At 41.6% G+C, this 26,246-nt stretch overlaps 1 protein-coding gene and 1 long non-coding RNA gene across 3 annotated transcripts in view; one reads left to right on the top strand and one right to left on the bottom strand.

Moving 5' to 3' along the window:
- fstl4 (follistatin-like 4) overlaps positions 1-25,485 on the bottom strand; it is a 216,756-nt gene extending 191,271 nt beyond the window's left edge. Inside the window, exons 1-2 of one of the 2 annotated variants that reach the window (XM_081615150.1) lie at positions 24,966-25,485; positions 692-840 (exon numbers count right to left, since the gene is read on the bottom strand). In XM_081615150.1, coding sequence (XP_081471276.1) covers positions 692-835 — 144 coding nt within the window. In that variant the 5' untranslated portion in view covers positions 836-840; positions 24,966-25,485. Of the gene's footprint in view, positions 1-691; positions 841-7,807; positions 8,011-24,965 lie in introns of those variants that run through there. The other variant, XM_081615149.1, reaches the window with a different exon arrangement.
- On the top strand, positions 21,884-25,819 carry LOC145554780 (uncharacterized). Its single transcript, XR_014090774.1, has 2 exons — positions 21,884-24,222; positions 24,388-25,819. It is a non-coding gene; the product is annotated as an uncharacterized LOC145554780 (long non-coding RNA).
- The last annotated feature ends 427 nt before the right edge of the window (positions 25,820-26,246 follow it).

Here is a 26,246-nt window from a genome sequence, read left to right as displayed (position 1 = left end):
ATTAACTGGCAACACTTTAGCTTTCCTCTGCACTTAATGCATTTTCATAACACTTTGAAGAAGCGGAGGATTTCAACGTGGCGTATATTTGACTGAAAGATTATAATATTTTTGTGGAGTGTATTTAAGAGCAGAGTGGTTATGAGATTTGCAGAAACCATAAAGAAGCACTAAATGTGCTCATTGGATTAAAGGCTTATGAGTAAGAGGGTTATGTGTAAAACAAACGGGGACAAACTGCATAAACAGAAATGAAAAGAATGGAAATTGGCCCCTGCCTGTGATGGCAGATCCTCGTGTTTTCGGTTTTTAAATGTTTTCATATTTTCTCCTCTGCATAAACATTTTGATTACAGAAACTGTAAAGGTCTGGTTTTATTCTGTAGTCCTTCTGATCCAACGTTCACTCAACCTGAAGAAAAACTTTAACATTAGTTGCCTTGCACATTCTTAGGCTTTGTGTGTTTTGACACGTGTTGTTCTTAAGAATATTATCATTTTATCAGCTTTTCATAAAGCATAGGGGCCATGGTTTGTTAAACTTTAATTAGTTTTAACAGCAGCAACTATGTAAAGGGAAATTATTGACCAATCAAAGAGATGGAGTGGCCAGTCCAGGAACTTTGCATGTAATGTTCACACCCAATGAAACTTTATGTCTTTTATTTTGAAAGGCGGCGAGGACGCTTACCATGGAGTGCGACTCCTGGTGGGAGGTGTGGGACTTGGCGGCTGCATCCGTGCCGCCTCGTCGGCTGCTCCTGTGACCTTCGGCTGTCCAGCATCCCAACGTTCCCAGCAGAACCACCACAACCCAAACACCCAGGAGGCCCATTTTATCTGGAGAAAAACACGAGAAAAAGCCCAAAACAACAATAAATACATCGACCAACTCTGCTGCACATAAAAAGATCCAACATTTCCATAAACCGACTGCATGTTATTGTTGACATCCGGACATTTTTGCACATGTGCACAACGCTGGAGGGCAAAAAGACGATTCGTTTCTATCCATCGTGGCGCTGCAGCAGTAAAACCGTTAAAACGAAACCTGGAGGTGAAGCTGTTATTAAAGTAGAGCAGCAGCAAAGGGGAAAATAATGCATTACAACATTGCAGAACTCAAAATCACTGACAACAACACTTCATGTACCAGGATTCAGCACCAAGAAACACTTAAACATTCAGTCCGTTACAGTTTCATGTTTTTAGGCTTGATGTTTATTTTGTGGTTATTGATAAGTGATTTATGTGGTAGATTAGCTACTGCTGCTAGTAGCTAAGCTAGCACAGCAGTTAGATTAGCTACCGCTGCTAGTAGCTAAGATAGCACAGCAGTTAGATTAGCTACCGCTGCTAGTAGCTAAACTAGCATAGCAGTTAGATTAGCTAACTGCTATGTTAGCTAATCTAACACAGTAGCTAAGCTAGCACAGCAGTTAGATTAGCTACCGCTACCGCTGTTAGTAGCTAAGATAGCACAGAAGGTAGATTAGCTACCGCTGCTAGTAGCTAAGCTAGCACAGAAGGTAGATTAGCTACCGCTGCAAGTAGCTAAATTAGCACAGAAGGTAGATTAGCTACCGCTGCTAGTAGCTAAGCTAGCACAGAAGGTAGATTAGCTACCACTGCTAGTAGCTAAGCTAGCACAGAAGGTAGATTAGCTACTGCTGCTAGTAGCTAACACAGCAGTTAGATTAGCTACCGCTGCTGGTAGCTAAGCTAGCACAGCGGTGGTCGATTAGCTAATTTAAACACCTGCTCTACTGATCTGTCAGAGTTGGTGTTTAGGTCGCCTTTATTTTTTAACTGAACCAAAACACACTGAATTCTGAAGCACATCTACATGTTATGGTTGTCATAATCAAGCTAGCATAAATGAGCGACTTCCCTCTCCTTCGCCATTGTCTTTCTTAATTAACACTTTTTCCTGACCTTGTTATCTAGTTGTAGTGTTAATAATTAGCAGCAAAGCACTGCGTCTATTTTTATTTTATATATCACGCCTACATTTCAGATTTAGCGCTTTACGTTGAAAACTTGCTGGCAGCGGGATCTTGTGACGTCACGTTGCAACGGATCCATAAGCAGCACCTTGATACTCATCCGTTTTTGACCACAATGTCATCTCTTTAAGTAGATTAAAACATTGTTTTTCCAACATTGTTGGTTTTTATTTGTAACTTTGACAGCGTTTCATCACATTTAAGCTCCGAGTTTAATCCGTTTTGAAGGGAAACGCTTTTTGATGACTTCATTTAGTTGGCAGTGAATTGGTTTGCCTCTCAGAGGAGATTAAAAAAGATCAGAGGAAATTCAGATCCCTGGCTTTGTGATTTTGACAGCAGTCTAATGGACATGAGTATGAGAGCAAAATTAGGCTAGCAGTTGCTACTGCTGGTTGCTTGAACAAATATATTCATACTGCGCCTTATAACTGTTTTACATTCCAACATTTCCTCTTGATTCACAGACTATGCACAAACGTATCCAGGTAAAAATATGAAGGACTTACTGAAACTAGAGAGTACAACCAGAGGCTTGTGTGCAGACAGACTGCATAATGAGGCCATGTAAACATCAAAGGCCAAATTGATGAAGGATAATTATCTGTATTACAAAAGAACATAGAAAATCTTTTGATGTCAACAAAGAAGCAACACTTTGATGAGTCAAAAAATAAAAATAAAATAAAAGAGAAGCGATGGGAGCTTAAAGTATAAACTCAATTCTCACGCCTTCTCGTTGACACACATCCAGCTTTAAAAACGGGATTTCACCTGAAACGGACTCGCTTCCCATAGTTAACGCTGCATTGCACTTATGTTCCATTATTGAGTTTCCCATATCACAGAAAAATCTGAACATTTAATATCAGAGAGAACTCGTCGTCGCAGCAGCTCACTGCAAAACTAAATCTTACCAAGTAATTTTGGCTCAGTTTCTAGTGAAAGTATCTTAGTGCCCTTGAAATAAGACAAAACTAACATAAAAGTAACTTTTCAGGAAGATATACGAGCTTGTTTTAAGTCAATAATTCCTTAATGTTGATTAAAAAGTTCTGGCTCCATTGACAGATTACTTTTTTTAATTCTTTAGAATCTAGACCAAAAATACTGGGTTCATGTTTTGCAGTGTATTCCCACCTATCAGTGATTCACCATTTGCAGATTTAGAGAATCAACGTTGGGATCCAGTGTAACAAAGTGGTTCAGTTTGTGCTGCCACTCCTTATGTCTGATTTATTTCCTCTTTCTATTAGAGGTGTCCCGATCGATCGGTCACCGATCATAATCGGCCGATTTCCATGAAAAAGTGTATGATCGTTGATCGGCGATCATTGGCTCTTGTTGCCGATCACCTGCATCTCATTTCTCAGCCTGCCTGTGCAGCTGGTCTCCTCTTTCCTTCACTCTGCAAACGCGCAGCAACAAATCCTAAGCATGTTGAACTATAACTATGACGCACTGAGTGAATGGGGACGTTTGCGTGTTGCGGCGGAAAATTGAAGCAGGTCAAAATGCATCAACACAACGAAGCTAATATGGCATAAAAACAATGCCATACTTGAGGAGTTTGGCTACATCGAGGCTCACTGCAGTAAAAAAGACATGGAGGATCAGATAGCAGGTAAAGCAGCGCACAGCTACAAACACTCACCAGGATTAGCATGACGGTCAGAAAGCTAAACAAATAACCCGCAAAATGATTTAAGTCTTGAGCTGCGATGTAAGACGCTGGTTCTGCTCTCGCTGTTGAACCGCTGCTACGCTACAGGTAGTAATATTTCAGACGGAGCGCCGTTTCTGCTCCACCTGGTAGTGACTCTCACACCGAACCTCTGCTTAAAGCTGCAGCATCTAACTTAAAAAAATACATTTTACATACGTATTAAAACTTTCGCTGTCCTAACATGAGACAGATAATCTCTGAAAAAATAATCGATCTCCTCCCTGCTCTGCATAATTACTCCGCTCAGTCAGAAACAGCCACTCAGAACTAGCAGTAATCAGCTAGCCGCCATGCTAACAGGAAGTTTTCATTCAGTAACTCTGGATTGTTTATTGTAATGGATCCTGTTTTTGCCTTTGAATGTTAAGTTTTATGCTTGAATCTTTTTGGCAATGTTGAGGTTTTATTTTGGCTCTTTGCATTATTTAGCCTCTTCAGAGCCTCCATATGTTATCAGTCTGTTAAAGATAGTTTTACTGATAGCAGGACAATTTGCACATTGCCTGTTTTGTTTAGTTTTCTTCTTGGAAAAAGTTATTAAAAACAAGTTTTTGTCTAAATTAAGGTGAATTCATGGTTCCTTTTTCCACATAATGTAACCGGTAGTGTTTATGATTAAAAAAAATAAATAATTATGTGATCGGTATCGGTGATCGGCCCTCATGGGTGATCGGTATCGGCAGGAAAAAACTTTCTACAGTTTAATTTAAACATTGCTGTTTAAACTTTGCTTCACTCACTTTCACGGGTTTGTTTATGTTAGCATCATGTTACAGTTTAAATCTACATGTTTTAGTTAAAGCCAACACTTCTAAACCACTGGATGAAGATGAACGTTTCTTATGGTAAATTATTTGTTAATTTTTACTGTTAGGGTTAGGCTCCATTTTAGATGCTCCAGCCTGAGCAGGTGTGTGGGCGGGGCCAGTCCAGCACTTCCTGTATGATGTCACTGATTGCATCACTGGGTTCTACCAAATGGAGGGTTTTCTTTTGTTGTTTAGCTTGTTTTTTTTTCCATTTGGTTTTCCTTTAAAGTAGCTTTTTGAGTTGCTGTGTTACAGGTTTTATTTTGCAGACCATTTAGTTGTAGATGAGTTTGTAAACAAGTGGGAAGCCAAGTATTATTTTCATATTCAAAAAAGTGAGTTATATCTCTATGAAGACTTTCACAGACCAGAATATATCTGCTATACATACTGATATTTGGACTGATATTAAATGTATTTTTCCTTAAACTAATATTTCTGTGTTATAAAAGGTTTTTTGTTTCTTATTGGTCTGGTTTAATAGTCTAATTTTAAACATCATTAATTGCAAGCAAAAAATAATTATAATTGACAAAGATAAAGGCTGTAAAATAAATTGTTACTGTATATTAATGTATATTTGGTGCTTCAACTACTAAAATATGAAGCTAGAAGCTAAAATTATTCAGCTTTTCAGTGGCGGTTGAAAAGAAATCTATAATAACCTTAAAAAAATCTGATATTTTTAGGAAAATGTGTCTAAATTATTACAGAAATAAATCCATCTCTTGGTGACCTTTTTCATTATATTGTCATCTAGACAATAAAGTAACAAAACCCAAAAGTGACATTGCACTAGAAGTGTCTGCTGGTACAGTATTATTAAAACTCATGACTCCAGTTCTGAAAGTTTTTGGATTTTGGAATAAAGTTATGCTTTCTGTGTGCGGGAACACTTGAGGGATAAATAATGAAGACAATGGAGACCGCAGAGTTTGGGGGAAAAAGGCTGGAAGCGACAGAAAAGTTTGGGAAACGGCAGTAAATCGAGCAATTTCAGCCATTTCCTCCTACTTTAAGCTGCCACAACACTGTAAATCAGTGGTCCCCAAGCTACGGCCCGCGGGCCGGATACGGCCCGCCTCCACATTTGGTCCGGCCCCCTGAACAATACCAGAGAGCATTCCGATTTTTTTTCATATATTGTATTTTCCGGTTTATATGTAGATTTTTCTTCATCCACCAGGGGGCTCTTTAGCAGGAAGTGTGTCCTGTAAACTGTAGGTGTTTTGTTTTGCATGGCGCATTGCTGCCATCTGTTGGACTTTTGGGGAACTGCTCGACTTTTATGTTATGTACGGTTGTTTGATAGCGGTAGAGCAGATGAACACACGCGTCTGTTATGAACGCCGCATTCGGGTCGAGTTCTTCGAAGCAACGCCTGTAAGTAGCAGCTTATACTTCAAAATGAGCCTTTATGTTAACATATGATAAAATAAGTAACTTGTTTATTGAATTAGTTTTGGAAATACCTGCGGGCGATTTGATTATGTGCTACGTCAATGCTAACTAGCAGGCTGCTAAGATTTCTCATGTCGTTATGTAGCATTGCCGCTCATAGCATTCTGAGGTAGCTGTTGTATCAGTTGTACTTCTAATGTGTGGTAACTGAATGTAAAACACTTCTGTAAGCTGCTCTGAGCTCATCCTGAGTTGTTTGTGTTTTGACAGTTTCACTCCATTCTACATGGAAATAAAGGAAGAACTAATTAATCCTGACTCGTGTGAAAGGAGTTTGGCTGATTAGTTTTGGTACAAGACGCCATAGCGAGACCATTACAAAGTGAATCATTGGAAGTCAAAATTGGAAATAAAAAAAGAAAGCGCCCATTAAAACGGAATTAGGTTTTAATAGGGAATTGAAATTTGAGAATGATGATCAGTTAAATAGCATTGAGGGGAAATGCTATTTAACAATTTTTTTAATAATACTGGGATCATTATGAGAATTTGAGGTATAGATATATTAGGATCCAGTAGGTGGCAGTAGTGCAACAATAATGGATGCAAGCTGCTGTTGAAATCTAAAGAAGAAGAAGAAGGAGCCCATTTTCTTTTAGCACATTTAGCTAGTAGCAACACGAAGGATCAGCACTTTGTTACCGTTCGGAAACTACCGTAATCAGTTCTGTTAAATCTAAACTTGGCAACTTTTCTTTTTCAACTTAATAAATGTGATATTCAATTGACCTGTTATGACTCAGATGTTGGCTGTCCGCCCTCCTCTGCTGCTGCTGCATCGCTGTGGAAAACCTGGAGCGGCAGAGATATCTGAGGCTTATATGTTTACTGGTTAAAAAAAACTTTGGAGTTGTGGCTTATAGTCCGGTGCGGCTCATAGTTAGGAAAATACGGACTATAATACTTACTAGGATTTTTTCTGTGAAGAACCCAGAGAGGGTTATTTGGTTGTGCTTTCTGGAAAACAATAATTTTTTACATTTAGCCACTTCTGCAATCGTCACACTGTTTCTGTTACAAACTGACTCCGGCCCCCAGCAGAGAAGGGAAACGTTATGTGGCCCTCACAGGAAAAGGTTTGGGGCCCCTGGTGTAAATAAATGTGAATTCCTGCAATATTTACATTTCTACTTTTTAATCTGTGGTCTTTTTCAAGGCCACCATAAGATGAATCTTTTCTTTCTCCTTTGGTTCCGTTTGCTGGTCAGTTTGGGTTTAACTGTACAAACTCAACAGATTGTTGATGACCTTCCAATAAACATGCTTCCATCCAAACATTGTTTTCCATTATTGACCATTTGCAACTGCGTCACTTGATCACAGGCGCCATGATGGACGGGAAATGGGGGACGGGAGTGTTGGACCGAGCGACTGAAAATGTTTCCCTAAGTCGTTTCGTCCAGTTTTTTCGTGGTTTCTTCTTGTTCGAGTCGAGCTAATGTGTCTGTGAACGTAACTCACCTGGTTGGGCTCATAAACGGCGGGATTCCTAAAAGTTTTAAACGGCTAGCTTAGAAACCGACCCGAACCTCCTCCCTCCTGACGTGTTGATCAAATTACCGACTTTACCTGAATTCACAACACGTGATTTATATCACGGTGTCATAAACAGCGTTTCCCCTTAAACCGGAGCACCTTAAAAACGTACAAAAGACGAGAGGCTAATCAGTTTTTTCCATACATGCTAGGCTACACGACGGCGCGGCACCGTCTCCATGGTTACCAATGATGTACCTTTTCCATAACGCGATATTTGGTATATTTCTAATCATATTTACTTACAAACTATATCAACATCTTCTTACCTTGTAAAAAGCGTTCCCTGCTAATCCGTGATTGCACCAAGAGCTTCCAGTCATTAGATTTAGCTGCTATCCATGGCGTCGTAGTTCTTCAGCTGACCGCGCAGCTCCCTGTCGCCATTTTTAAAGTGAAATCAACTGAATAGACGTGATTTGAGGCTCCCGGTGTTCTGATTGGCTGGCTGATTTCAGCGCTTTGGTCCGTGATGGCGGAGTGGGCGGGGTTAGGGGAGCGTGACGTCACGTGCAACGCGTCATCGCAGATCTGGTAGCAGCGTTACTTTGTTGTGTTTTGAATTTATGACGATATAGAAGAGGGATTGACAACAAAAACTCAGCTAAATACTTGCAAACATTTTAGTGTTATTCTTTTTAAATGCCTTTAAAAAAAAGTCAAAGTATTTTGAAGTTGTATTCAAACCAGCTATTTGTTCTTAATGTTGCTGTTTGCTTGATTCTAAAAAAGGTTTAATCAGTGGATAGTTGTAAAATACACGACTGAAAGAGTAATTAAAAGTATATTGACATGTTCTGGGAAGCCGTCAGCCGCTGTAATGTTCGCTCTTGCATAAAAGATGCCTTCACTATATTGCATTTTATAAAGTTATTTACATTTATCTTATCGTGTTCATGAGCATTTTGTTGTTGAGTTGAACTCTAAATCCTTTTTAAAATGGGGATGTTAGTTTTGCACATAATGTTTCAAAAATATGAGGATGAAAATCTTTTCACCAGTTTGTCAATCAGTTTCATTTGTCTAGTTATTTAATTATTCTTTTTTTTTTTCAATTCACACCATTATGTACTATTTGGATTAATATGTTTACAATAGAAACATTTTTAGAAAACTTAAAAACAGAAAACTGGTTTTATAAGGGCCGATGAATGAGAATAAAATGCTTCATATTTTTTTAAATTTTTCTATGCAGCAAGTTAAGAGGTTTCTACTTAATTTAATAAATATGTAAGTTTAATAGTTAGAGAAAACCACACCTCCCTGTTTATTCAGTCAGTATTTAATACAGCTGAAAATAATATGCTTTGCTTTAATTCATCATATTCTGAACATTTTAACCATTAAGTTATGCAAAACTATCAGAACTCTTGACAAGAAAAAACAGGTTTTTAAGAAAATGATTGCCAATATAATTAATTGTTAGTTGATCAATAATATCATCACCTTTAGATTAATCTATAAATCGATAACTTTCATCTCCAACATACCAACGTTTTCCTTCTGCTCAAAGGCCTTTAAACGTGTCTAATTAATAAAACCAACAGGTTTTGGAGGTAAATTTAATTGTTTGTGTAAATTATGTATCTAATATTGATGTTTAACACACAAACATCACGAGTCCTGTGAATGTAAACATCACTTTGAGGAAACACGGACATCTTTCAGCTAGTCTGTTAGCCGGCGGCTAACGGGTCGTCATAGGTGAGGTGAAATTAAACCCCAAATGAGATCTGCCAGTCACTGTCTTAATGTGCTGGCCTCCAGGCACTGACACACACACACACACACACACACACACACACACACACACACACACACACACACACACACACACACACACACACACACACACACACAGATCTGGCTGCATGCACTAAATGATGTTAAATTCATCAGAAGTGAGGAAAAAACATGAGCAGACAGTTATTTGACCAGAATATTAAAATATCAAAGGGTTGTAGAAGAGTCTTTGTAAAGCAGGAACAATCATTGGTAGCTCTTCAGACTTGCTCAGTTTGGTGCTCAGACCTTATAATGCACAAAATTACCCATCAGGGCTTTTTATTTATGAGTCTCTCTTTTAAACTTTCAATTTTCAGGAGATAAAAGTATCCCGCTTGGCCAGAGCGTCCAGGAATGATTCATATTCAGGCTCCTGCTTTTTCCTACAAAGTTTCCTTGCCACTTTTTTGTTGAAGTAACAAGAAGGCAGCAGGCAGATAGTCCCGTAATAATGTGTTTTAAGATAAAAATTTGAAGAAAAGATCATAAAACAGAAGGAGAAATGCCAATCCTCTTTAGTTTCACAGTTTACTCTCAACTTGGACGAGTCAGTGCATTAAATAAATGTAATATCTGGAGTTATCTTTTAACTGCAACTCATTTTTACAAATCAACTCAAGTTTTTAAAGCACCTGTCAAACTCAAGGCCCGGGGGCCAAATCTGGCCCGCCGTAGCTTTTCATGTGGCCCTCTAGACTCTGAATTACTTCAATAAGTCTCTCCAGTTTTTCACAAATCCTCAACAAAATCATCAGATCCCCACATTTTAATGGGTTTTATCAACACATTCTGGCACAACCGGCCCTTTAAGAACACTCAGAGATTTAATAGAGTGAAACTGAGTGTGAATTTCCTCTTTTAAAGTTTTAAATTCAAGTCAGGTCCAAGTAAATGTCTAAGTCTTTATGGGATAAGATTAGGTAAAGTCTCAAGTCAGTAGATTGTCCCAGATGTTAATGCAATAAATGATGAAATTGTTGTTTTGAGATCATTTAAAAACGGTAATGGCAGAAACAAACCAACAAAAACAGCAAACAAAAGGAATTCTGAATTCTCTGTACATAAAACTATCCTTCAAAAAAAGGTTTAGACGAGACCAAAACACCAGACTGAAGACTTTTACCATCCAGTTTCTGATAATACAAACTATGCAATTAATTGATTTATTGCTTATTGTGACAAACCTAATTCTAATTTTTGGAGTCAAATCTCAAATTTGTCCAAGTCGGGTCTTTGAACGATGGGACGTCCAACCCACGTTTGACCAACAAGCTCAATTAATTTATTTTCCTAATGAGAAATAACCGTCACTATTATGTTACACCAAATATGAAAATATTTTAATCACATTTAGTAGTACACAGGTATTTTACACATGATTTACTTTCATGTTACTTTCACCCCTGATTACATGATAAATTAAATTAAGGTCATTAAACAAGAAGCTGCTTTTTCACAAGGTAAAAACATTAAAGCTTAAATTAGCTCCTTAAGAAACGCATGGATGACCAGAAACAAACATACTGAAGACTAATTACTGAAAGGAAGCTGCACAAAGTCTTCATTTAACAAGGACTTATTTTAATTCAAAGTTAAATATAACGAGGAATTTATTGTAAGACTCACACAACAAAAGTCAATATTCCATATTTCATTAACAAAGTCTGCGTGATGAAGACGAATCAGAGACAGAAGATTTATCTGCATGACTTCTCACATCGCGTTGTGTTGGGTTTTTAGTGGGGAAACGTTCAAAGTAGTGGACAAGCTGCAGGATCAGAGTTATAATGCATCACATTCTGTCCAAATCTGTCATTTATTGCAAACGCCCTGCGGCCAAATTCACCTTGAGAGGTTATTATTCCAGAAGCCGCTGCTCAGAGTTCCTGCTATCAAATTGATGCAAAAACTGTCAAAATACAAAACAGAAACCAAGTTTTTAGAATGAATTTTGTTCTTAAGCCAGGAGAAGAAATCGATCTTTTTGCATAATGATGTGATTATGTCTAATTATAAAACACAGAAACGTTTTCGCTCTGCTGAGCTAGGAAGAGTCAGAAACCCATCTGGTCCGGTTCTGGAAGCAGATGCAGGATGTCAGGTTTGACTGGATGTGTCACCAAAACCACATCTGGATCTAAGGAGGGATAATCTGCAGCACAAAATGATGCCGACTCGTTTTCCTCTGGCTGCACAATCTGTCACTAACCGTCTCAGTTCTGCAGAAATTCAGTTATTTATTTCGGTTATCTGGTTTTCCTAGGGAAGCTCTTTATGAACAAAACAATAAATGTTGTTCATAAACTGTTTCTACTCTGTAATGTTTGTGGTTTTAAATGACCGACTGATGTAACAAACTTTATTCATTTGTGTCAAATTGACAGACACAGATAAGGTGTAACGTGTCAAACTAACGGTCCTGGGGCCAAATCTGGCCCGCCGTAGCTTTTCATGTGGCCCTGCAGACTCCAGGTTACATCAGCTGCTGCTCGGGTTCTGACTAAAACCAGGAAGATGGAGACATAACACCAGGTTTAAAGTCCCTCCTCTGGCTCCCTGTAGCTCAGAGAATAGACTTTAAAATACTAAAATACTGATGTTAGTTTATAAATCACTGAATGGTTTAGCACCACAATACATTAAAGATCTGTTATTACTGTACCAACCGTCTGGATCCCTCAGGTTCTGGTTCTGGTTCTGCTCTTCATCCCCAGAACCAAACGAGGAGAAGCAGCATTCAGCTTCTATGCACCACAGATCTGGAACAAACTTCCAGAAAACTGTAAAACAGCTGAAACACTGAGAGCCTTTAAATCTCAATTTAAAACCACCTGGTTAGAGCTGCTGATGGCTAAATTAGGGTTAGAGTGAGTTTTGATGTCTTTGATGTTTTTATGTCTTTAATTTAAATTTCTTTTTATTTCTTTTCTACGTTTTAATGATGTAAAGCCCCCCGGAAAACTCCCAGTTAAACAACGTTTAACTAAAGTTCTACGGGGTTTAGAGTCCCAGTTGACGGAGTTTCAACTAAAAACCTCGAGGTTGGAGTCCTTGTCAAACTGTTTTTGACTAAAGTCCCTGAGGGTTAGAATCCCAGTTAAACGACGTTTAACTAAAGTCCTAAAAGGGTTTTAATGTTGTTGTTTTTATCTCTTTCTCTTTCTCACTGTTTATTTCTGTTTTTATTTTAATTATGTAAAGCCCTTTGAAATGCCTTGCTGCTGAAATGTGCTATACAAATAAAATTTGACTGATTGATTGATCAATAAGTTCCTTCGGTTTTTCAAACAAATTTCACTCAAACTCATCAGATCTCCACAATTCAGATTTTTACTGCTAATTTTTCTCAAAATTGACCAAAAACATTGGGTTTGCTTCACTGCTGCCTCAGTCAAAGTCACATTTAATATCAAACATTGGCACAAATATTCCTAAATTTACACCACAAAATCTGAGGAACCAAATCCTGGAGGAACTGATCAGCGTGAAAAAGTGTTAAAATACTGATGTTTTAACAATTTAATGGGTTTTAACACATTCTGGCACAACCGGCCCTTTAAGAACATTCAGATTTTGATCAAATGAAACTGAGTTTGAATTTTAGAGCATCAAATTCCCTGAAAACACAAAGTAAACTAAGAGATCTGAGTTCTCCTTCAAGCTGCTGTCATCAATATCAGCTTTAAGATTTAAAAGCCTTGTGGCCCCACTAAGCTCACTTTGTTTAAATAAGAAATGGAACATTTTTTTATTAAACGAAAATCTTTCCTCAGGGATAAATTATTCATTGTTTGAGCTTGTAAAGCAGCAAAGTTACAGAAACCAGGAAGAAAAGATTTAATCTCATATTTATTCAGCAATTCCTGAATTAAATATCGTCCCTGAAACACAAATGATTATAATATAGATGATCCATCAACATGCCAACTGTGACCAGAAGATCCAGATCCAGAACCAGAACCAGATCCAGATCCAGATCCAGATCCAGATCCAGATCCAGATCCAGAACCAGAACCAGAACCAGCAGGTTGATGCAACAGCAGCAGATCTTCAGTCATTTATAAACTACCAGCAGTTTAAAGTCTGTTCTCTCAGTGAAGGACTGTAGAACTGGGTGGTGCAGCTGCTAGAAGGCCCACTTTGGAACCGGCTTTATGTGGCTCTGAAGGCTCAGGTCAGAGGTCAGAGGTCAGCCTGATCCCTAGTTTCCAGCTGTAACAACTGAAGCTGTGTGTTGACTCTAGATCTACAACTCTAGATCCTTCCTCTATAGTAACTTCAGTTTCTGTTCAGCTGGAGAACGTTGTGGCACATCCACACATCTGTTCAGTGATTGGGTGGGTTCAAAGGTCACCTGGTGACGTCATGAGCTGTGTATCATCTGTGTAGCTTCGGTAGCTAATCTTACTTCCTGTTAAACCTGAGCCAATGGGAGCGTCCTAGGACTGAGCCTTGGGGTTCCCCACATGTCACAGACCTTCACCTTTTGGCTCAACATCTGGTTGGTCAGCAGGTGGCAGAAATGCATTTCCAGGAGAATGAATGCTAAAGCAGGAAGACGGCGGGACAGAGGCTGAAGTACTTTAGCTTCCCGGTCAGTAGTGATTTAGACCAAAGCCTAAATCACTGGGTCGGTCCCAGCGACTCCGTCCCTTTAAGAAGCTGCAGCTCCAGTAGAAGTGGAGCTGGAGCGTAAAGACGACAAGCAGCCGTCGCTCTCTGTAAGGCCTCTCTCTGCTCCGCAGCTCTCCAGGTAGGATTGCTGTCACAGTTACAAATGACACACGCAGTTCCACTCCGACAGTCGTTTCACGCTCAGCGTGCTTTTTTTCCTCCCTGCAAGTTGCTGAGTATTTAAAAAAACGATACAAAAGAGCGATGGAAGGATGGAGAAAGTTTCATTTGTGAGTGATTTCCCCGGCTAGAGTCGGAGTTTCCGCATTGGAGGCTCTTTTACTGCAATCCTGAGAACAGATGAGATTTTAGATGCACTTTTAAGCTAAACTATTGAGAAGAGTCATGCATTAGACATATCTACTGGTTAACATATTCCCAAATACAGTAAAAGCAGAAGGTAAAAAATAAATGGCCTTTGTCAATCACTCCATGTTCCCCCAAACGGTGCTTTTGGAACAAGCCTCTCTACACTCGGCTGCTCTAAGCGGCGCCTCACACTGACGCCCGACTCCTCAGGAACGTCGCCGCCTGCGCTCAGGTTTCAAACAGACGCTCCTTCACCCTGATCCAACAGAACCGGTGGGAGCGCCGCGTTCTGCCCGATCCTGGTTTCTCTGCATCGCCTGTGTGGTTGCAGAAGATACCAAAGGTATCAGTCTGTCAGACCGTCACACGTTCCCACCGGTTAGACTGAACACGGCCTGCAGCTTTCAGGCTTTTCTCTTTCAGTGTCTACTTTTCATTTCCATTTTTCATGAATTTCAGAATATCTGGATCAGTATATCTGACAGTCTGTCCTACGGAAACAGGCTTATGTTTAAATATGCGATGCAAACAGAAACATTACAAAGAACTAATGAAGGCAATGAAGAAATGCTGGCATGAAAATAGATTTACTTCATGAAAAAACTCCAATTTCATTTTTCAATAAAGTTTTTGCGTAGGTTTTTCAGGCGCATTGAAATTAGTTTATTTCACAAAACTGCAATGAAAACATTTTTTCACATCACATGATGTCATGTGACCAGCAGCCGGATGTTACTACTGGTGGAAACTACGAAGAAAAAACAACAGGAAGTGACGCTGCGGTGTGTTTTCTAATGACTTATCATAGCTTATTCAACTTGTTCACGTGTAACTTCAGTTTAATTTGTTATGTAATGGAAACACCAGTATTTGTTTACATTAATGGAATATCAACACAGTTTTCTGCTCATCTCTAAAGGAAATGCAGCGATGGAGAAAGGGGAGAATCAGCAGACCGGCTTCAAATGACGGAAAGAAAATGGAAGTTCAGACAACCAATCATCTCAGTGATCAGAACAACGTCTCTGCACAACAATGTGAACCGTGAAGCTGATGAGCTACAGCAGCAGAAAACCACAACAGCTGCAACAGGAAACCAAGGCTACAATTCACAAAAGCTAACGACCGCTAGCTTATGTTTGTGTTTAATGATGTAAAGCACTTTGAAATTCCTTGCTACTGAAATGTGCTATACAAATAAAAATGTATTTGATTTAACGAAAAACAAGCTAATGAACAACAAGCTAACAAACAAGCTAACAAACAACAAGCTACTAATGAACAACAAGCTAATGAACAACAAGCTAACAAACAACAAGCTTCTAATGAACAACAAGCTAATGAACAACAAGCTAACAAACAAGCTACTAATGAACAACAAGCTAACAAACAATAAGCTACTAATGAACAACAAGCTAATGAACAACAAGCTAACAAACAACAAGCTACTAATGAACAACAAGCTAATTCTGGGTAAATATGGTTTCCGTTTTGTTTCCTTCAATGCAGCGCCCCCACAGGCCAGGAGGGGAACAGGTTGGTTTGACTCAGAGCAGAGAGGAAGACAACCACAGCAGCTGGAGGTGGAGCAGATGATGGAGTTCTGGTTCCAGTAGAACCGGGTCGACCGGACCATCAGGAGGGGAAAACATTAGTGCTTAAATATTAAGGCACAGATCCTCCTGAAGGTAAAATGATGAGAGGGATCATTTTATTTCGCTTCCTTCGATTAATAACTACAGGAACATCATAAATTATGGTCTATTTTTCCAACTTTTGTCTATTTTGCCACTGCAGCATCATGTTTTATTTAAAAAAACAACATAAAAAATATTTCAAATCAAACTTGCATGTAAAACCTCTTTATGTATTAGAGGTCATATTTTCGGTATTTCCAGTCTCTACATATTTGGTCAAAGCTGCAGTGGATCCTGTACTTCGTTCTCTGAGTGTCACGGATTAAAAATAATCTCTTCTGTTGGAGAGTAATGATGAAACATGGACACGCCAGCAGAGATATTGGATTTGCAGATGGTGCTAGTTAGCAGGAATGACCATTTCATTTTATCGCTGTGGTTTCATTAGCGATGAAAACTAAATAAGATTCATCACCAAGATTTAATAAAGCTGCCAGCAGCTGCTGTTTTACACAGCACTGTAATAAACTAGAAATAATGCAGTTAGTTTTGGCTTTTTTCATTTAAAAATATCAGAAAAATGACCATCAGAGGAAAAAGGTTTAGATGGTGTCAAACTGAGGGCCCGGGGGCCAAATCTGGTCCACAAGAAGTTTTCATGTGGCCCTCTAGACTCCAGAAGGACGAAGAAATAAAACTTTATGTGCTTATCAATCAAATCAAAGTTGTTTTTTTCTGTTTGCCAAATTACAATGAATCCCTCCAATGTTTTGCGAATTCATGCAAAATAAATTTTTATTGGTTATTTTCCACAAGGACTGGTCAAAAACCTTCAGTTAGCAGATGCTAACTATTTCTTCTTTCTGCTCCACTGCTGCCTCAGTCTGATCGATGCAGCAAGAAATAAAAGAAAAATCACATTTACTGTCATACATGAGTGGAAATATTTACGATTTATCTCCATAAAATCTAAAGTAAATCATGAAAACATGTTGAGTATTTAAATCAGTATCATCAAACACACACACAGCTATTTATTAGTACTACTACAGTTTGTTAAAGAGTTTTATACCTTCTGGTTCAACCGGCCCTTTAAGAACATAAGAGGCTTAAACAGAGGAGGAAAAGTCATGACAGCAATTAGAGACCGAAGCATATGGAGGCTGAGATCAGTTCATGTAGGCTGCACAGTGGTGCAGTGGGTAGAGATGTTGCCTTGCAGCAAGAAGGTTCTGGGTTCGATTCCCGGTCTTTCTGCATGGAGTCTCCATGTTCTCCCTGTGCATGGTGGGTTTTCCCCAGGTACTCCGGTTTCCTCCCACAGTCCAAAAACATGACTGTCAGGTTAATTGGCCTCTCCAAATTGCCCCTAGGTGTGAGTGTGTGTGTGCATGGTTGTGTGTCCTGTGTGTCTCTGTGTTGCCCTGCGACAGACTGGTGACCTGTCCAGGGTGACCCCCGCCTCTCGCCCGGTACACTAGCTGGAGATGGGCACCAGCAACCCTCCCGACCCACTGAGGGACAAGGGTGTTAGAAAATGGATGAATGGATGGATGGATCAGTTCATGTATTCATTTTGAAGAGGAGCAGCAGCACATGTGGCCTTTCAGACAGAAACGCTGCAGTCGCTTCTCCGAAGCATCGCAGCTTCTTCTCAGTGCCATCCCACTGTGTCCTGAGGTTTGTCCCTGACAGGCTTCCATAACCAGACTGGAGCCCATCATGGCTGTCAGGTGCGTCTGACTTGTTGCATCCAGAAGCTCCCTGCAGGCTTCGTGACGGAGACCAGGGGGTTTCTGCTGCTGGCCGCTGCCCATCGGAGAACCGCGGGAACAACAGAAACCCGGCTGCACGCATTCACTGAACATGAACTTTATTTCACTCTGTGGGTTTTAAAGGTGCAACTGAACTGAAAATATGGACGCACCATTTTGAATTTACTCCTATTTCTCCTCATTCAAACAGGAAAACCCAGAGCAACATGAAAAGGTTTATTGCTTTTTATCAGAGGCGGCAGCACTCATCTGGACACACTGTGAATCCTAGGGCATTTATCTCCTATGGAGCTACATTGGTGCCATGATGTTTGTTCAAAAGAAGTAAAATTAAACAGAAAAAAAATAAAAAAAAAGATTTGAAACTGAAAAATTATTTTGAAACTGAAAAAAAACTAAGATTTGAAACTACTTTTCAGTTTAAAAGGGTTTATTTAAGTTTCAAAATAATTTTTCAGTTCCACACCTTTTTTCATTTTCTTTCCTTACGGCCCTGATAAACTCCATAATCTTCAACCATTCAGAAAGTGGTCCAGAACCAGAACTGAAGCGGGTCAGGATGTGCAGAATCAACTCAGTAACTTTTGTTCACAGCAGGAAATGAACAAACTGAACCAAAACCTTGAAGCTGAAGTCAAACTGACCAAAAGCACAAAGAAAGAAACAAAAACCGGGTAACATGGAACAACGTAGCAGCGGTTCTGCAGGGTTTTCATGTGCATAAAAGGTCAATTTAATCTGTAGAAGGAAGGACTGGGGAGGATTTCTCTGTGAAACATCACACAGACACACAGATGGTGTAAAATAATAAAGTTCAGAGTTAATATCTTTATTCCCAGCAAGACTTGAGCTTTGGGAGGCAGGCAGTCGGATGTAGTCTGCCTCTTCTGCAGGAATAAAAACCCTTTAGCCAAAAATCAGATCAAAGCTGTTCAGAGTCTTTAAAGCGTCGAAGAATGATGCACTTCTTACATCACTGGTCAAACTTTCTGCAAAGTCGATCAAATTCATTTCAACGGCACAGAGGAAACGAGCATGTGATGCTTCGTTTCGGCCATTTTGATCCTGAACCAGGATCAGCAGAACTGAACCAGGATCAGAACTGAACCAGGATCAGAACTGAACCAGGATCAGAACTGAACCAGGATCAGAACTGGACCAGGATCAGAACTGAACCAGGATCAGCAGAACTGAACCAGGATCAGAACTGGACCAGGATCAGAACTGAACCAGGATCAGAACTGGACCAGGATCAGAACTGAACCAGGATCAGCAGAACTGAACCAGGATCAGCAGAACTGAACCAGGATCAGAACTGGACCAGGATCAGAACTGGACCAGGATCAGAACTGAACCAGGATCAGAACTGGACCAGGATCAGAACTGAACCAGGATCAGCAGAACTGAACCAGGATCAGAACTGAACCAGTATCAGAACTGAACCAGGATCAGAACTGGACCAGGATCAGAACTGAACCAGGATCAGCAGAACTGAACCAGGATCAGAACTGGACCAGGATCAGAACTGAACCAGGATCAGCAGAACTGGACCAGGATCAGCAGAACTGAACCAGGATCAGAACTGGACCAGGATCAGAACTGAACCAGGATCAGCAGAACTGAACCAGGATCAGAACTGGACCAGGATCAGAACTGAACCAGGATCAGCAGAACTGGACCAGGATCAGCAGAACTGAACCAGGATCAGAACTGGACCAGGATCAGAACTGAACCAGGATCAGAACTGGACCAGGATCAGAACTGAACCAGGATCAGCAGAACTGAACCAGTATCAGCAGAACTGGACCAGGATCAGAACTGGACCAGGATCAGAACTGAACCAGGATCAGCAGAACTGAACCAGGATCAGAACTGGACCAGGATCAGAACTGGACCAGGATCAGAACTGAACCAGGATCAGAACTGGACCAGGATCAGAACTGAACCAGGATCAGCAGAACTGAACCAGGATCAGCAGAACTGAACCAGGATCAGAACTGGACCAGGATCAGAACTGGACCAGGATCAGAACTGAACCAGGATCAGAACTGGACCAGGATCAGAACTGAACCAGGATCAGCAGAACTGAACCAGGATCAGAACTGAACCAGTATCAGAACTGAACCAGGATCAGAACTGGACCAGGATCAGAACTGAACCAGGATCAGCAGAACTGAACCAGGATCAGCAGAACTGAACCAGGATCAGAACTGGACCAGGATCAGAACTGGACCAGGATCAGAACTGAACCAGGATCAGAACTGGACCAGGATCAGAACTGAACCAGGATCAGCAGAACTGAACCAGGATCAGAACTGGACCAGGATCAGAACTGAACCAGGATCAGAACTGGACCAGGATCAGAACTGAACCAGGATCAGCAGAACTGGACCAGGATCAGCAGAACTGAACCAGGATCAGCAGAACTGGACCAGGATCAGAACTGAACCAGGATCAGAACTGGACCAGGATCAGAACTGAACCAGGATCAGCAGAACTGAACCAGGATCAGAACTGAACCAGGATCAGAACTGGACCAGGATCAGAACTGAACCAGGATCAGCAGAACTGAACCAGGATCAGAACTGGACCAGGATCAGCAGAACTGAACCAGGATCAGAACTGGACCAGGATCAGAACTGGACCAGGATCAGAACTGGACCAGGATCAGAACTGAACCAGGATCAGAACTGGACCAGGATCAGAACTGAACCAGGATCAGCAGAACTGAACCAGGATCAGAACTGGACCAGGATCAGAACTGAACCAGGATCAGAACTGAACCAGGATCAGAACTGAACCAGGATCAGAACTGAACCAGGATCAGAACTGGACCAGGATCAGCAGAACTGAACCAGGATCAGCAGAACTGAACCAGGATCAGAACTGGACCAGGATCAGAACTGGACCAGGATCAGAACTGAACCAGGATCAGAACTGGACCAGGATCAGAACTGAACCAGGATCAGAACTGAACCAGGATCAGAACTGGACCAGGATCAGAACTGAACCAGGATCAGCAGAACTGAACCAGGATCAGAACTGAACCAGTATCAGAACTGAACCAGGATCAGAACTGGACCAGGATCAGAACTGAACCAGGATCAGCAGAACTGAACCAGGATCAGAACTGGACCAGGATCAGCAGAACTGAACCAGGATCAGAACTGGACCAGGATCAGAACTGAACCAGGATCAGCAGAACTGAACCAGGATCAGAACTGGACCAGGATCAGAACTGAACCAGGATCAGAACTGGACCAGGATCAGCAGAACTGGACCAGGATCAGAACTGAACCAGGATCAGCAGAACTGGACCAGGATCAGAACTGAACCAGGATCAGAAGAACTGGACCAGGATCAGAACTGAACCAGGATCAGCAGAACTGGACCAGGATCAGAACTGAACCAGGATCAGCAGAACTGGACCAGGACAGGAGCGACGATGTGACAAAAAAAAGTAAAACTTCATGTCAGAGGAAAAACCCTAAATTAATATTTCAGAGAAATATTATGTTTGCTTCCTTTCTAAAACTCCAGTTCAGATGGGTCAGGGTTCGACCTCTGCAGGTCAAAAGGTCAGGGTTTGACCTCTGCAGGTCAAAAGATCAAGGTTCGACCTCTGCAGGTCAAAAGGTCAGGGTTTGACTTCTGCAGGTCAAAAGGTGAAGGTTCGATCTCTACAGGTCAAAAGGTCAAGGTTTGACCTCTGCAGGTTAAAAGGTCAGGGTTTGACCTCTGCAGGTCAAAAGGTGAAGGTTTGATCTCTACAGGTCAAAAGGTCAGGGTTTGACCTCTGCAGGTCAAAAGGTCAGGGTTTGACCTCTGCAGGTCAAGACGGACACAAACCATGAAAATCTTTATAATCTGAGCTCAGCGAGTTAAAAAATGAGTATCTAGTTACATTTACTTGAGTTATTTTTTAGGTGAAAATGTACTTTCAGGGGTATTTTTACTACGTTGTACTTTTTACTTTTACTTGAGTAAAATTTCTGGGTTTTACTCAAGAATGAAAATGAAAACAAGTTTTCACTAAAACCTGAAGTTTCAGTTAAAGTTTCTGAAGCTTTTTATTGAAAGAAACTGATTTTACTTCATTTTGTTACTTTTTGTCCATAAATTGCAGAAATTTCCACTTGGGTTTATATTTCGGTTCATCTGAAGATGTAAGTTTTAAATATTAAATGATTACTTTGACACTTTTTACCCCGATATATTTGACTCCAGTCTTTTGTTGGCCACTTTTACTTAGATGAAACGTTAAAAGTCGCGCTGCCTTCGTCTCCTGGTCGGGACTCTAACGATGTGAGCAGAGCTGGTGAAACGACCCAGAGGCCGGGCTGGTCGCTCCTGTGCAGCAGGAAGAGCCTCAGTTTGGGGTTTTCTCCGTCAGGGCAGAGGGACGGGGCTGACAGATGGCTGACCACAGTGGACGCTGAACACAGAGATGGCAGCTGACCTTTCGCTAACCCGTCTCCACGTTTCTCCCTCTCTGCTGACTCTGTCCAGGCGGCGGCTCTGTTTGGGCAGCGCTGCCCGCCGACGCTCTGAGCTCATGTGGGATGCAGCAGTAAAGGTCATTTCTGGAAGTTCAACATCACTGATCAGAATTTCAAGTGACCGGCGATGTCTGCGACCTGTGAGGAGATCCAACCAGCGCGGAAACGAGCAGGACGAGCGATTTCCATCTGAGTTTGAAACCCAGAAGGAAACATTTCATCACTTCAAATGAAAGCTGATCATCGGCCGGCAGCGCACAGCACCTCATAAATCTTTGCTTTTGTTTTTGAGCGCCGCTCGACGGAGCCGAGTCACCAGGTGTACGAACCGGTTCGCCTGAGGGGGACCGCCATGTTGGGCAGGGAGAAATAAATCACCTTTCTGATGAGACGACGGCGGCTCCAGCTGAAGAACAACTGTTACTTCATTAGAAACCAAAACGCTGTGAGCATCATGTGGAGCCAGTTAGCATTTTCTACTCAGCTACAACTGACAGAAATAAAAATAAAAACCAAAACTCTCACTGTGAGGAGAGTCTGGACCCATTTCTACGTCATATAAATACTAAATAAAAAGATGCACAGACGTGTTGGATGTGTTTAACTTATGAGGTCAGAAACAAACCGACCGGATCTCCTCTGAAAAGTCACAACAATCCGTCCAAAACCAGCCGAGGTCGTTTGAAAAGCAAAACCAGCCACGTCACACGGAGGCAAAAAGAAATACTTTTATTTTTAAACTGCAAACCAATGTGAAGCTGTTTTTGTTACATTTTGTGGAACTTTTTATATTTACACCCCAGAACCAGAACCAAGCAGCATTCAGCTTCTATATGCACCACAAACCTGGAACAACCGTCCAGAAAACTGAAAAACAGCCGAAACGCTGAGCAGAACGCCCGGCTGGTTGGAGCTGCTTTTACTCCTGATGGAACATCGATCAACATGTTTGATGATGAGACTCGACAAATCGTTAATTAACTGTGTTGTTTTGTGATTTTTGTGTTTTTATGATGTGAAGCTTTTTGAAGTGCTGCACAGATAAACTCGGCTGATTAATGAAATCATTTTCGTAACAATGGTTTGTTCTGATGTCACTTCATATAGAAACAAAATGACATTGATTTAATTAAACTGACTAAAATTAAAGGTATGAACATGAGCCCTTGTGTTCAGTGTTGGAACAAACAAAGTAAAACAAAAACCACGCAGCTGCTGAGTCCAGTCACTGGTCATATTATATGATTCTGATGCTGCATGTGAGGCTAATCCCTGAGTTTTAAGCATCGTTTGCATCTCTGCATCACCCAATCACAACAATCTGAAATCAAATCGTCCATTAACGATGACAAAACAGCAGCGACGCCGCGCAGCAGTTTGTCGGAGTGCAAAACTCACCGCAGCATTTATTCTGCCAGCGTCGCTCAAAAGGTCAATTACATGCTTATGATGATGAATTTAAATGCAGGCTGGAGACCTGGATAAATAGCCTGCCAGACTAAGAGGAGCAGAGCATGAAAACCTGTAGGAAGTCTCTCTCTCTCTCACGCTGCAGCAGGAAGGCGTCATGGATGAAGTGAAACAGAAGTTCCTGTCAGGCGCAGCCGCGTTTAAGCCGCTTCTGCTTTAATTGGTCATCAGCGCAGCTCCAGCAGCCTAATGCAGCTCTAATGACTGGAAATGTTACGGTAAGGATTTGTTTGGGTGTGTGTGTGTGTGTGTGTGTGTGTGTGTGTGTGTGTGTGTGTGTGTGTGTGTGTGTGTGTGTGTGTGTGTGTGTGTGATCCCACTATTAAGCCCGTCTATGAAGCAGCAACCAGCCGCCTCGGTACAGACTCTCCGGGCGGAGCTGCAGTCGCCCTGCTGACTCGGTTCCGGTTGACATCATTATTTGTGAGGCGACCCGGAGCTCGGCTTGTTCAGTCACTGCTGATTAGAAGCGGCTTCATCTCCACTGAGTCAGCAGCTTCTCCAGCACGCAGGCTGGACCAGGCAACGTCTCCAGGTGAGAGTGAAACTGGAGTCAGAACTGCACCAAACCGGAAACCAGGGTCACATATCGATCCTGACGCATGCACGTGCTTTTTGCTGTACATGCACGCGCAGATGCCCGCAGCTGCACGTGTTGTTTATAAGATGAAGGTTTTCATTAAATGTCTTTTCTGTGCAGGGATTCATATTCAGGCAGCCTGACGCGGAGCGGAGGATCCGGGGTTTTCCGCGGCAGCCCTGCTCCACCGGCCGGCCTCTCCTCTCCTCTCCTCTCCTCTCCTCTCCTCTCCTCTCCTCTCCTCTCGGGTTTCTTGGCAAAAGCAGCTGATTCAAGTCGATGTTGTTAAGGATTTTCTCCCTTTTCCACTCCTGTGAGTTTTTTCTGCACGTCTCCAGTTAAAGGTGAAGTCTTGTCAACACCCAGCCTGATGAACTGAGAGGGATCGGGAATCCATGCCGGAGTGTCCAGCCAGACATACGCGCCTCATCACTCAACCCCCGGAGCTCTTCATGTTGTTTCCATCCCTAAATGATTTACAGCAGCTGTTTTGCAGCAGCAGTGAGACCCGGTCTCTGCCATCGCCCTGCGCCGTAAGGCTCCTTTTCAACCCAGCTGGAATTTCTGACGGATTTATTTTCAAATAAAACTATTGCAAATTGTAAGAAAGAAAAAAAAAAACAGCCTCCGCTCACTCAAAATCAAATCAAATCCACCAAACTTGTAGCTGCTGAATGTGAAGCCATCTGCCTCCTTACCTGAGATCCTCCGAGGAAACGCGCAGAAAGAAACAAACAGATTCCACGCAGCGGTGAGTCCGAACTGTTCCGCCTGTAGTCCCACTGGGCTCGGAATGATGTCGCGCTGGCGGCTCTCAGACGCGGCTGTTTCAGCGGCGGGCGGCGCGTCCCCAACCCTCAGCAGCGGCGGCGGCGGCGGCTGTCCATCCTGCGGCTCTGCGCGGCTGGTTTCCTCTCGCAGCTCCGCTTTCTGCTCTGCCCTATTTCAACTCCTCTCGTGCCGCTCCGCTCCTGACGTCAGCCGCTCCGCACGCAGCTGCGGCTGCGTCCCGCGACGGAAGGCGACACCTGGGCGCGCGCGCGCGCGCGCGAGCTTTGACATCTGCGAGGATCTGACGGCGGAAGTCAAGGCGTTGATCAGTTCATGATGTTTGTGTTCAGAGGCGCAGCTACATTAATCAGAGTCGTTCTTTTATTCCTGTGATTCGATTCAAAAAGCAGTTCAGTTGATTTACACACCGATTCACAAAAAACGTCATCTCAAAAAGCAGAAAGATCCGATTCATGTGGGACGATATGGAATCAGTCCAAGTCGATGTGAATCAGTCAAATTCAGTTTATAATGGTCAAAGTTTCTCTGCAACAGTTCCTCACCCCAAGAGTTTTCAGATCCTTGAAAAGATGCTTTAAAATCCCCCAAAATTCAACCAAGCATTAGGATTAAGTTTGGGAACTATGATGATGATGGAGGAAGATTGATTTGTTTTTTTAATGGTGGATCATGTTTGAGGGAATTTGGTCAAAGTTTTTCCCCCCTAAGAGCCAAATATGGTGAATTTAAGCCACAAAAATCATTAAACTAAACATGCAAACATTTGTCTATTGGCATTTCTTTTTAATTTTGTTTGCGTCGCCTGCATAAAGAATCTTTGTGTGAAATCTGTGTATCATTAAAGACTGAAAACATAAAAAGGGCGGTGGACGTTTACCTTATTAAAACAAAACAAAAAAACTATTTTCAAACCTTTGGGGTCATAAATTATTTTCTGTTTTGTTGGCCAAAGTTTTACCAAAACCAATCAAAATCATTAAAAGGGCCACAAATGGCCCGCGGACCACAAATGGCCCGCGGACCACACTGTGAGCACAGTGACGTTTGTTTTGTGAAGTGCTGGTGGATTTTACAGACTTTCTGATTTAACATGGTGGCCGACCTGCGTTCAGACTGCAGGCTTTAAGGCTCAAAACCAGTTTTTTGTGAAATCAGACTTTTTTGCTCGACTGTTTCACATTTCCAAA

This window comes from Poecilia reticulata, chromosome 14 (genome assembly GCF_904066995.2).
Source record: "Poecilia reticulata chromosome 14, P_reticulata-male-v2, whole genome shotgun sequence".
Classification (NCBI taxonomy): Eukaryota; Metazoa; Chordata; class Actinopteri; order Cyprinodontiformes; family Poeciliidae; genus Poecilia; species Poecilia reticulata.
The sequence above is the reverse complement of the archived record's forward strand: the minus strand, read 5'-3'. Positions and strand labels throughout refer to the sequence as shown.